At 36.8% G+C, this 13,431-nt stretch overlaps 1 protein-coding gene across 5 annotated transcripts in view; it reads left to right on the plus strand.

Moving 5' to 3' along the window:
- Window positions 1–13,431, plus strand: part of EPM2A (EPM2A glucan phosphatase, laforin) — a 157,879-nt gene that overhangs the window by 75,111 nt on the left and 69,337 nt on the right. For 3 of the 5 annotated variants that reach the window (XR_008298290.1, XM_053222136.1, XM_053222135.1), the window contains exon 3: window positions 12,623–12,715. The exons of the other annotated variants lie outside the window; for them this stretch is intronic. Coding sequence is in view for 2 of the 3 variants with exons in the window: in XM_053222136.1 (XP_053078111.1) it covers window positions 12,623–12,715 (93 nt within the window). In the remaining variant the exon portion in view is untranslated. The remainder of the gene's footprint in view (window positions 1–12,622; window positions 12,716–13,431) is intronic. 5 annotated transcript variants of the gene reach the window in all.

The following is a 13,431-nucleotide window of genomic DNA, read 5'->3' on the forward strand; positions in this document are numbered from 1 at the left end:
ATTGATTTTGTATCCTGTGACTTTACTGAATTTGTTTATCAGTTCTAGCAGTTTTGGGGTGGAGTCTTTAGTGTTTTCTTTTTTTTTTAACTTTTATTTATTGTTGAGAGACAGAGACAGAGAGAGCATGAGCAGGGGAGGGGCAGAGAGAGATGGAGACACAGAATCTGAAGCAGGCTCCAGGCTTTGAGCTGTCAGCACAGAGCCCGATGCAGGGCTTGAACCCATGAACCGTGAGATCATGATGTGAGCTGAAGTCAGATGCTCAACCACCTGAGCCACCCAGGCACTCCTCTTTAGTGTTTTCTATATATAGTATCATGTCATCTGTAAATAGTGAAAGTTTTGCTTCTTTCTTACCAGTTTGGATGCCTTTTATTCCTTTATCTTGCCTGATTGCTGTGGCTAGGACTTCCAATTTTATGTTGAATAAAAATGGTGAGGGTAGATATCCTTGTTTTGCTCTTGACTTTAGGGAAAAAGCTCTCGTGTGTGTGTGTGTGTGTGTGTGTGTGTGTGTGTGTGTGTGTGTGTGTTTTACTATTGCATATGATGTTAGCGGTGGGTTTTTCATATATGGCCTTTATTATGTTGAGGTATGGTCCCTGTAAATCTACTGTGTTGAGGGTTTTTATCACAAATGGATGTTGTACGTTGTCAAATGCTTTCTCTGCATCTATTGAAATGATCTTATGGTTTTTATCCTTTATCTTATTTATGTGATGTATCACATTGATTGATTTGTGAATGTTGAACTACCCTTACATCCCACAAATAAACCCACTTGATGGTGAACAATTTTTTGAATTTATTGTTGGATTTAGTTTGCTAATGTATTCTTGAGGATTTTGCATCTATGTTCATCAGAGATATTGACTTTTTTGTTGTGTTTTTGTTTGACTTTGGAAACAGGGAAAAAAAGATATCTCTTTTTTTGTTGTGTTTTTGTTTGACTTTGGAAACAGGGTAATGCTGGCTTCATGGAATGGATTTGGAAGTTTTCCTTCCTCTTCTACTCTTTGGAAGAATTTGGTAGAATTTACCTGTGTAGCCATCTGGTCCTAGAACTGTTTTGATCACTAATTCATTTTCATTGTTGGTAATTGGTCTGTTCACATTTTCTATTTCTTACTGATTTAGTTTTGATAAGTTATATGTTTATAGGAATTTATCTGTTTTTTAGGTTGTCCAACCTGTTGGCATGTAATTTTTCATAATGTTTTACAATTATTTGTATGTCTATGGTGTTGGTTGTTATTTCTTCTCTTTCATATATGATTTTGTTTATTTGAGTCCTCTCTCTTTTTTTTATGTTTTTTGATGCATGTGGCTAGAAGTTTATTAATTTTGTTGATTTTTTTTCAAACACCAGCTCCTGGTTTCATTGATATGTTCTATTGTTTTTTTTCAGTTTCTATATCATTTATTTCTGCTCTAATTTTTATTTTTTCCTTTCTTCTGCTGGTTTGGAGTTTTGTGTGTTTTTCCTTTTCTTGCTCCTTTACGTGTAAGGTTAGATTGTTTGACATTTTTTCTGGCTTCTTGAGGTAAGCCTGAACTGCTATAAACTTCCCTCTTACAACTGATTGGCTGCATCCCAAATATTTTGGATCATTGTGTTTTCATTTTCATTTATTTCCATGTGTTTTTGATTTCCTCTTTGATTTACTGGTTGACTCGTTCACTGTCTAGTAGTATGTTATTTACCCCCCAAGTATTTTGTGTTCTTTCTCGATTTTTTATTGTGGTTGATTTTGAGTTTCATAGCATTGTGGTCAGAAAAGATGCATGGTATGACATTGATCTTTTTGAAGACTTGTTTTGTGGCCTAATATGTGATGTATTTTCAAGGATGTTCTATGTGTACTTAAAAAGAATTTGTATTCTGCGGTTTTATGGTAGAATGCTCTGAATATATCTGCTAAATCCATCTGATCCAGTGTGTCATTAAAAGCTACTGGTTCCTTGTTGATTTTCTGTTTGGATGATCTGTCCATTGATGTAAATGTGTGTTAAAGTTCCTTACTATTATTGTATTACTGTCAATTAGTTCCTTTATGTTTGTTATTAACTGTTTTATGTATTTGGGTGCTCTCATATTGTGTGGATAAAGATTTACAATTGCTATATCTTCTTGTTGGATTGTCTGTTTTATTATTTTATAGTGTCCTTCTTTGTTATAGTCTTGTTTTAAAGTCTATTTTGTCTGATATAAGTATTGCTACCCTGGCTTTGTTTTGTTTTTTTGTTTAAAAAAAATTTTTTTTAACGTTTATTTATTTTTGAGACAGAGAGAGGCAGAGCATGAACAGGGGAGGGGCAGAGAGAGAGGGAGACACAGAATCCGAAACAGGCTCCAGGCTCCGAGCTGTCAGCACAGAGCCCGACGCGGGGCTCGAACTCACGGACCGTGAGATCATGACCTGAGACGAAGTCGGACGCTTGACCGACTGAGCCACCCAGGCGCCCCGAGTCTTTGTTTTTTTTAAAAAAGTTTATTTCTTTATTTTGAGAGAGCGTGAGAAAGAGAGCAAGTGGAGGAGAGGCAGAGAGAGAGGGAGAGAGAATCCCAAGCAAGCTCTGAACCATCAGTGCCTAGCTGATTCAGGGCTTGAACTCATGAACCATGTGATCACGACCAGAGCCAAAGTCAGATGCTTAACCAACTGAGCCAATCAGGTGCCCCTAGATGGGTCTTTTTTTGTATCGATTCCATCACCCTATGTCTTTTTATTAGAGAATTTAGTTCATTTACTTTCAAAGCAATTATTGGTAGGCATTTATTTATTGCTATTTTGTTACTTGTTTTGTGGTAATTTTTGTAGTTCTGTCATCCTTTCTTCTCTTCTTCTTGCATCATTTGCTGGCTTTCTTTAGTGATATACTTGTATTCCTTTCTTTGTATTTTGTGTGCGTCTATTATTGGTTTTTGATTTATGGTTACTAGTAGGTTTGTGTATAACATCTGCATATAGCAGTCCATATTAAATTGATGGTCACTTAAGTTTGAGCCTACTCTTTACCCCTCCCCCCTCCACATTTTAGGTACATGGTGTTATCATTTACCTCCTTTTATTTTGTGAGTTCTTTGACTGGTTTTTACATGTATACTTATTTTGGTTGCTTTTTTGATTCCTACTTTTTGAGTAGGAATTCCTTTTGTCTGCTTTTTTGATTCATACTCTTATTATAGTTGTTTCTTTCCACTCAAAGAGTCCCCTCCAGCCCCCCCCCCCCCCCTTAACATTTCTGGTAGGGCTGGTTTAGTGGTTGTGAACTCCTTTAGCTTTGTTTCTCTGGGAAACTCTTGGATTTCTCCTTCTATTCTGAATGATAAGATAGTGGCTATCCTTGTCATGATTAGGAAGGAAAAGGAGGAGAGACTTCTAGGGTTTGTAGCAATTGTTTCTGGATTGGGGTGTTGGCTGTACAGTTATGTTCAGTTTGTAAAAAGATGTATTGAGCAGTCTACTTATGTGTATTTTTAATGTATATTATTTTAATAGAAAGTTTTTAAAACTCAGGTACCCAGTCTTGCAAATACTTAAAAAAATTGACAGAGTGAAAAAATCCTAATGTATTACAAAGATAAACAACCAAAATGACTGGTTGTAACATTTCTCTTCAGTAGTTTCCATTAGAAAATTAGGTTCCCATTAAAAACAAACAAGTAAGGATGGTAAAATAGAGGGTAGAGGAAAATAAATTTTTTTTGAAATCCATTAACTAATTTTCAATAGATCCACTTAAATTGTGTTTTAGATCTTTTGTACTGTACTAATTTTATTTGTTGATGTTTATCTCACGAATGTGATAGGCCAAATGGTTGTATTTGTGAAAGTGCTTTCTGCTGTTTGCTAAAACACATTGGAAAAGCCAACATAATAGCACGATAGCTTTTTATAGATCATAAAAGAAACAACGTCTCTTAAAAGTATATTGGAAGCTTCATGGGTCCTAGTCAGAAAATGGAATTATTTAGTGTTTCAGCCATGGGACCATCCTCCTTTTATGCACCATAAGTATCATGCCAGCTGCCTACTTTTTATATCAACGAGAAGAGGATAGATAGAATTTTCACATCCATAATTTGTGTTGGAAACAATAAAACATTTACCAACATTTTCTGCAGATCCCTTTGACTTATTTAATAAAGTAACAGAATCCTAAATTATGAAAATTAAAAAAAATGCTCTGAGTAGCTGAGGGGCATACAATGGCAGGTGTGTTGGTCACTAGCATGGGCATCAATATTACTCAGGGCTCTCAATCAGCACCACACTCCCTCTTCTCTTTTGGTTATTTTATATTCATGACCATTCTTCTTCCTTTCCTTATGCAAACATAAAAAATACACCACTTAATTCCTGATTCTGTTTGTTGGATAGAGAAGGCAATTCATTAATACATCACTTACTATTTCTCATTGCAGCCATGCTATGCATTGGTAGGCAGCGGTAAGGTCTCTCAGGAAAGCTTCCTTTACGTTGATGGAAACAGGTGTTCTCTTTTAGTTGTCAACTCAGCTCCCTTCTGGGAATCTCAGATAAGTGGTCCAAATTACATCTAAGAGGAAAATTCGCTCAAGCATAATTACTTTCCATCAGGGTGCCACAAATAATGAAAAGAACAGAACATTGGAAGTATATTGTAGTCTACTTAATCACCATCATTTTAAAAAGCTGATGTTGAATTCCTTACTTCAAGACAAATTGTATAGCTTTGGTGGAAAATTAGGCATATTTTCTAAACACTAAATTATGTTTCTTCTAATTCACATTTGGCTAAGAAAAGCTGGCTAGTTTTTGTAGCAATGGAATATAAAAGATAAGGTTTGCAGCTGCCATTTCAAACACTGCATTTTTTTGTCTGTTCTGTAATCACTTCCTGTGTTTTTACTCCTATTGAATGAATCCCCTTCTTTATATTTCTTGGTAAGATAAATTTCATCAGGGTTGCTATCTATGCAGGATATAGGCAGATGCCTTATATCACCTTGCCCCTTCATCTCCCATTATTCCTCACCCTCACCCAAGAGCCAAACATGTGGAGAGCAACAGATCGTTAGTATGGGTAGACCTAGTAAAACTTTGCCCAATGATAAACAACTATCTAGCACCATGCCTAAGAAATCCTGGTCATCAGAATTTTAGATAGCATTTCTCTGCACTTAAGAGCAGTTCTAGAATTGAAAATCTTCAATTGAGGCATGATGGAAAATCTGAGACCAAAAAAAAAAAAAAATCCCAGTGTGACTACAAGCTCAACCATTGATTAGATGTGCAGAAGTTGCTTTAACTTTGCATGGCTTGGTTTATTCATTATAAAATTAGGATAATAATACATAAGAATCAAGTAGAATAACAAAAACATTTTGTTATGATTGTAATTGATTAATAGTAGTAATTATAAATGAAATGTAATATTTTGGGGAGGGTGTGTAGACTTTTGGGGAGATGATAGGAGAAAGTGCCCATCATACATTAGCACCTTCAACCAGGGTCAAGGGCTTCAGGTCACTTTCTATTTTTCCAGTTGCCTTCTGTTTGTTCCCCGTCAGCAGCTCTTCCTCTGTGGTCCTCGCTGTTTATCCTGTCCAGCCAATTATTGAGAGCCTCCCATCATCTCTTTTCATCCCACATTGATGAGTGTTTCTTTCGTTCCATCAGCCAAGCACATTGATGGACTAGAAATGCCCATTCATAAAATACAATTTGTTTGGTGATTAAGTACCTTGGGTAGAGCTATAGGCTTCCCCATATATTACATATGTAAGGCAGGGATTGGCAAGCTTTTCTGTAAAGGGTTGGGCAGTATCTATTTTAGGCTTGCTAGGTTCTATGGTTTTTGTTGTAGGTACTTAACTCTTTTGTTGTAACATGAAAGTAGATGTAGATAATATGTAATCAAACACGACAGTGTTCCATTAAAACTTTATTTACAAAAACAGATGGTGAGCTGGCTTTGGTTCATGGGCCCTAGTTTTCTGGGTCTCCAAGACATAGAGATGAATCACAACTTGAAAGGGTCACAACCATCATCACATAGTATGGCTTTCCTGAAAAGGGGCTCCATGGAGAGCTGTAGCCCCACAATCAAAGGTTAAGTGGTCAAATGTATTTTTGAAATTCTATATGATATTTTCCCTTCTTAGAAGGACTCCAGTGCATTAGTATACTAAAGGTCCTGACTTTTTTCAGGAGTGTAACATTAGTAACAGGAATGATAACTAATACTTTACCAGTGCTTACTATGTGCTGGAACTGTTCTAAATGCTCTTACATATATTATTTCATTTAATCTCCCTGTGAGATGTAGAGTTATTATTAATGTCATGTTATAGTCGATGAAACTGAGGCACGGGAAGGGTAATAATCTGCCAAAGGTGCCGTAATTAGTGGAGCTGGGATTCAAAGTTAGACAGCCTGGCTCCAGGGTCTGTGGCCTGGGCCACCCTGTGCCTCTACATAACATGTAGACACCTGTGTGAGGTACCGTGTGAGCTGGGAAGGTGCTTCTTTAATCCAGTTCTCTCAGTGAGGTCTGGAGAGATTCAGTGACTTTGCAAGGGTCACAAGCATAATTAGTAACTGAGATAAGTCTACAGATCAGTTAAATCACTGCCCTTCACTGGAAGAAATGTTTAAATTAATCCTTTATAAAGATAAAAAAATCCTTTTAAAAATGAGTAATCATCTCTAATTTCCTTTTTCTAACTCCAGTTTTTATAACTAGTCCCATTTCAGTGGGGTGAATTTACAGTTTGATTTTTAAAAGATAGAATTATTGTCACTTTAAAAAAATAGGATAGGCAATCCTCTATCAAGGGGAAGATGACAGATCTTTATTTCCAACTCACATCTCTCTCTCAGGCTCTAAATCAGTGTTCCCAAGACTCAATGAACATCAGAATCACTTGGGCTGCTTGGAAAAAATGATGCTGAGCCCCACTCCACTGCTTTAGAAATTCTGTTTTGATTGCGGATCTGGCTTAAGTATTTCTAAAGATGTCTGTATCCAGGGTTGCAAATCACTGGTCTAGAGTCACATTTGTTATTGTCTGATAAATTGTACACCTACATTAACAGCTAACATTTAAAATACTACATGGAATGAAATAAAACTTATGTGGGCCATGGGTTATAATTAATAAAAATGTGACCACATTGCAAGCATGAGTGGAACTTTATTATTGCAGATTGATTGTGCTGGCAGCTATAATATTCAATCAGTTTTATGTGAGTGGAGCCTTTGGTTTGACATGCATAGCTGCAGGATAGACTGACTCTGATAGGTTGCTGTAAGTCAGTATGGCTCAAATAGAGGCTGATTTCTACCTTTTATGTGTTTGTTTAATGCCTGGGACTTATTGTAGAAGAATCATGTATTTTGGAGGATTACGTTTTGCCACTCTTCTTCAGCAACTTAAATATATTATAATTGTTTATGATAGAAGACTTCAGAAAAGAAAGCATGTATATTAGAGGAATTTAGCATAGCAGTGGACCATCTGGAGATTAAAATTCAGACTTACAGACTGTATGAAAGTGATGGGGTTGAAATTCCCAGGATTTGAGATGGTCAAATTACTACTGTGAAACATTAAATTTATCTTTAAGTTTTCTGGCAGTTAAGGCAAAAAAGTAAAACATGCTAAGGACATAATTTTATATTCTGGATAAAAACAGCTTCCACACTCACAGAGAAAATTGTTATTTTTGGACTAATTTCAACCAATAATTTAATACATATATCTTTGGGATAATACAGCTGAAAATATCTTCACCACAGTTTTGCAAGTCATAGAAATGATGTTCAGTTTATGATAGTTGAATGAATCCTCACGTAGTTGAGTGAACCAAATATCATGAAAAGGTAGACATTTCTATAGTTGTTCATTCACTTATTCATTTATTTGTTCAGTCACCTATTTGCTTTAAATGCTAACAATGTACTGGATACACTGTTCAGTTATGGGAATATGATATCAATAAGATCATTCTTGTTCTCAAGGAGCTCACAGTACAGAGGAGGAAATGCTCAGTAAAACCAACATCTCAGAGTGAGAGAGGACAGAGCTCAAAATGAAGGTGTGTGATTGTTTATGTTTTGGGGACACAAAGAAGGAAGACCTAAGTGAGACCATGGGAGATCAGAGAAGACTGAATAGGCTTAAGATGAGCCGTGAAAATGCATTTCCAGAGGAAGAGTAGCAGGTTAAGCAGCAGGGAAGAGTACTGAGCAGTCAGGAAAATTGCAAATGTCTCTCCTAAGTTGGAGGGTGGGGTTCACATGGGGATGTGGAATCAGTGATATGTGTGGGGATCAGATTCCAAAGATCAGGCCAAAGACTTATAGACTGCATGAAAGTGATGGGTAGTCACTTCCCTATTTTAGGCAGGGGAGTCACATGATCAGATTTGTGTTTTATAAAGATGACTCTAGCTACATTGTGGAAGGAAAGAGACTGGGAGGTCACGTGGGAGGCTGTTCGTATAATTCACTTCTTAAGTGTTAAGATCTGAAGGGAAGCAATAATAATGTAGAATAGGGGACAGATTCTACAGCTGTTTAAGAGATTGACTTATATGGATTAATGACTATAAGAAGGGGAAGAGAGAAGAATTAAGTAAAGTTACCTGGCTTAGATGACTGGGAAGCTGTGGGATAATTTACAGAGATGAAGAATGACAGTGGAAAATTAGGTTTGTGGGTAGGGAGCAAAGAGTGGAAGATAGTGAAGACGAGTTCAGTTGATAGTTATGGGACATTGACTGGAGAATTCCAGCAGAGCATTGAGGTCTGAGCTGGAGACAATGGATGAGTTACATTCTGAAACTCTGAGAAACATTTACACTTGAAAGGCTTGTAGAGGATACAGAGTTTGTGAAGGAGACAGAAGCATAGTAAGAATACACTGAGAGTATGTGTGGTAATGGAAGTGATTAATAGGATACATGGGACCACCTGGGGATGTAATCTTGAACAGCGATAGAACTGAGATAGAAACACACTAAACTCTCTCTGTGAATATCAGTTGTGCTAGATGGGACTTGATAGGAATTGGCTCTTTGACACCAGACTGAATATTATTAATAGGAGTCTATGGGTTCATATTGTTTAAGGGACATACGCTTTAGATATCAGATATATTTCAAAAGTTGGAGATCCAAACATTTCTCCACACGCTTAAGTCCGGTTGTGAAGGCAGAATAAATATCTTCAAAAGTCTTGAAAGAAACCTAAGTGCTTGCATAGCACAAAGTGGAGACGACAATGTCCTGGGCTATGAAACATGGAAAATTAAGGCCAATTTCTACCAGTTAAGCACTTCAGTTAATAAAATGCTCAGTGGAATGGATGGTCTTAAATAAAACTGTATTGTGAAGGTCTTGCCAGAGCAAATTAGCTGCAAGTAAGAGCACCACGTAACTGAATGCACTCTCATAATGAGTAGAGTTATTAAAGATTACCAATTTAAATATGACAATTTTGGTTTGGGTATAAGTGGTACTTCTCCTCCTTGAGAATTGTGTTAGACTGCATGTCTGACTCTTTAAGACCTTTCTTAGGAATAACATAAGGAGATGAAGTATCACTGATACCTGGCCTCTTTTCCCATATCTGTGGAGCCTCAGGACCCGCAGGTAACTAAAAACAGAGGGCTTTTTGATCTGCTCATCCTTAGGAGGGTTTATTGCCTATCATGTCTTCTCTCTATACACTGGGAAATATACCATGTGCCCTGACTCCAGGCTGAAAGAAAGAAGCAAAGCTTCTCAGGGATTTTGTAGGTCTCAATATTGGAATATTAATAGTTTGACATCTCTCCTCTGTTCTTACCATCGTAAGAATTCACATCAAATAGGGAAGGGGAGATGTTCATTGTTTGTCTTTCTGGAACCTTATCTAGTTTCTGACACCCTTGTCTGCAACACTGCTAATTGCATTAGAGTTTTCCACCATTTAAATCCCTTAGTTCCCCCGTAATAGTCAAGCCTTATGTGAAATTTCCCCAGTTTTCAGCATCTATATGTAAAAAATCTCCAACTGCATTTTTAAAAGATAACACAAAAGGGAATTTTAGGTCACTCTCAAGAAGCCAATGAGTGCTGTAGAAAGGAGGAATGTCTTAGAGCCAAGCAAGATTGTTATGTAAGATAGTCATTTGGCTTCCTGCAGGTTCTTCACTGGAAAATCAAGAAAAAGGGCTAAAGAGATTTTAAAATGTTCTGTAATTAGGAGACATTTTTTGAAAATAGCAGCCTCCCTGCATGGTTGATATCAGGCCTCTAATATTAGCATCAGTAATAGAGATAAAATGCTTGTCTTTCTGTTTGCTCTAGCACAAGGATCTTACTTCATTTACTTAACAGAGTTCCTAAGTACTGAAGTACTGAGTACTAAAATGTAGTGAACTGTTGTGATGTTTAATAAAATAATACTTTTAGAGTCAACACCATTGTTAGAGTACTCCTGGCTACTCAAAGTGTGTTCCAAGGGCCAACAGCCTTGGTACTACAGGGGAGTCTGTGAAAGTGCATAATATTAGGCTCTAGCCCAGATTTGACTGGATCATTATCTGCCTCTTAAGGTGATCCCTAGGTGATTTGTCTCCACATTAATATTTGAAAATCACTGGTCTAGATGAATAATCCCATCTTTTAATTTTTTTATTTTTTGGTCAAGAGATTTATAATGAGAGGCGCCTGGCTGGCTCAGTCAGTAGAGTGTGCAACTCTTGATCTTGGGGTTATAAGTTTGAGCCCCATGTTGGGTGTAGAGGATATTTACTTATTTATATTTTATTTTATTATTATTTTTTTAAATATGAAATTTATTGTCAAATTGGTTTCCATACAGGGTGTAGAGGATATTTAAAAATAAAATCTTAAAGAAAAAAGAAATTTACAATGGAAACATCTGTTGTGCTGACAGTACTGAACAGAATTGTTTTTCTCACTAGAAACTCCTATTTTAATCACTCAAATGACTGGTTGGCAATGAAGAAGAATTACCATAAAAAAAGAAAAATCATGATTTTTTTCATTTTTTGATTGTCATGTTTCCTAAATTCATTTTTATTTGTTCTAGAGCTGAAATAAAGACCCACAGGTATAAAAAAGAAATTTTAAAAATATCTTTAGTGAATTAATTGAGTAGATACATCAGTTTCCTGTGTACCACTTTGTGTACATGGATATTTCTTTCATATGAGTTAAATCTAGTTGATTTAACTTATTCTGTGTACAAAGTTCTCACATCAATAAAAACCCTATGTTATTAACACTTTTATAATGGGAATAAAGATTTGAGTGGAACACTGAAAGGAAGTTTGAATAGTTTGGTATCATCAAGCTTTTAGGCATGTGGGTGCCATTAGCATGATGCCTGGTGAAATGTTGGTTAATCTGAAACTTGTAAAAATACATAATACACAAACTGAGAGCTGTAGGCTTCCCTGAAGGCAAACCTGGTTAAGCAGCTGTAGCTTAGGATATCACATTAGTAAATTTGGAGTCATTTTTGAATTTTTCCTTCCCCTCAACTATTTCATCTGGTTAATGTGCAAGTTCTGCTGGTTCCACTGCTAAAGTACATTTTGAGTTAATCCACTTTTCTCTACCTGCACCGCTGTGTTCCAAGTCATCACTGTCCCAGAAATCCTCCCTCTTCCTCTATAGTTTCTGCTCTATCTTCTGCCCAATCCATTTTCTCCATAACGGGTGGAGTCATCCTTTAAAAATGCTGACATAAGTCCGTGTAACTCCTCTACTTAAAAATCCTTCACTGCTTTTCTATTGCTTTTGTTTTGTTATACAAATTCCCTAGCACAGCAGTAAGGCCTGGCATGGTCTTCTCAGTGTATCTCATGCCATAGTCCCTTCTTGTTCACCTCACTCCATGTCTCCAGATTCTTGTCAGTTCCTAAGGTATACCTCCTTCTCACCATAAGACCATTAAATGTCTCACTCCTTTTTCCACATCAGGTCTCGGTTTTAATGCCACCTTTTCAGGGAGGGCCTTCCTGACTGTCTAACTTTCCCATGATCCTCCATTTTAACTCCCTGTTTATGTCCTCAGTAGCGCATTACAGATTAATTGTATACATTTTGTATATTTATTTGCTAATTGCCTATCTTTCTCAAAGAATGTAGGCTCAGATGAGGGTGTATTGTCTTGCTCACAATTTATTAAGTTCCCAGCAAAAAGCAAGCATCATTACATATTTGTTGAATAGATAGAATGACTTTAGAACAATCTTAAAAACTTATGTTTAATTTTTAATTACTTCTTTGATCTTCAGTGGTTCCTCGTTCATTATGCAAGTGATTAATTTTAAACAAATCCCTTCAAGTTCATTATGTGAAAAAGTATTAAATGTGACACTGTACTCTTTCAAGGAGTGCTCAATATTGGAAACAAAATTAACATGCCAAGAGGATATTTTAATAGAACATTTTGTTGAGATTTGTATCACAGTAACCAACTGAGGCTGCTTAGCCTAGTTATTTGTCTCAATCTTTGTGTTACCCTGTGACTGACTTTAAGAAAATGAAGTATGCCAGTTGTCTTATTTACCACTGTAATCTATTGATATGGTATATAAACCAAATTTCAGGGCGACAAATTCTCAAAACTCAGAAAGCCAAAGTCTCTTGGACTCAGGGTTAAGAATTTGTGAGTCTGAAGACTGTGCTCTTACATATTTCAGGTGAGTCTCCATTGAGGTCTAGTTTCTGAAAGCCAAGCAAAGGGGCCCAAGACTATATTGTAGTTACCAAAACTGGATATCTCAGAACTTCAGAACTGAGTTATTAGATCAAGAAGGAAACCCAAGGGCGCCAGGGTGACTCAGTTGGTCAGGCATCTGACTCTTGATTTTGGCTCAGGTTATGATCTCATGGTTGTGAGACTGAGCCCCGCGTTGGGTTCGCAGAGCCTGTTTAAGATTCTCTCTCTCCTCCCTCTGCCCCTTTCCCACTTGCATGTACATGTGTTCTCTCTCTCTCTCTCTCTCTCTCTCTCTCTCTCTCTCTCTCTCTCTCAGAAAATGAGAACAAGCAAACAAACAAACAGAATGAATTCATGAAAGAAGTAAGCCAAAATAGCCCAACCAGGGGCCTGATGATCTTGTCTGCCATGCTGGAGGTGCTCAAGCGATGGACTGAAGGACATGAGTTAAGGAATGTGGATGAGTAGTATTGTGTATGAGAGGACGATTGGAATGCCACAATCAAAAGTTAATTTAGACTTTCAGAGATCAGGATGAAAGCTGAAAAAATCTATTAAAATGTTTTACTTTAAGCATACTTGATATATGGATATTTGAAGAATCTGGATGATTGAACGTATATATTTTAAATTGGAATGTTCAGACTTTGTATTAGTTTCCTGGGGCTGGTCTGACAAAGTGCCACAAACTGGGTG

This window comes from Acinonyx jubatus, chromosome B2, assembly GCF_027475565.1.
Source record: "Acinonyx jubatus isolate Ajub_Pintada_27869175 chromosome B2, VMU_Ajub_asm_v1.0, whole genome shotgun sequence".
Classification (NCBI taxonomy): Eukaryota; Metazoa; Chordata; class Mammalia; order Carnivora; family Felidae; genus Acinonyx; species Acinonyx jubatus.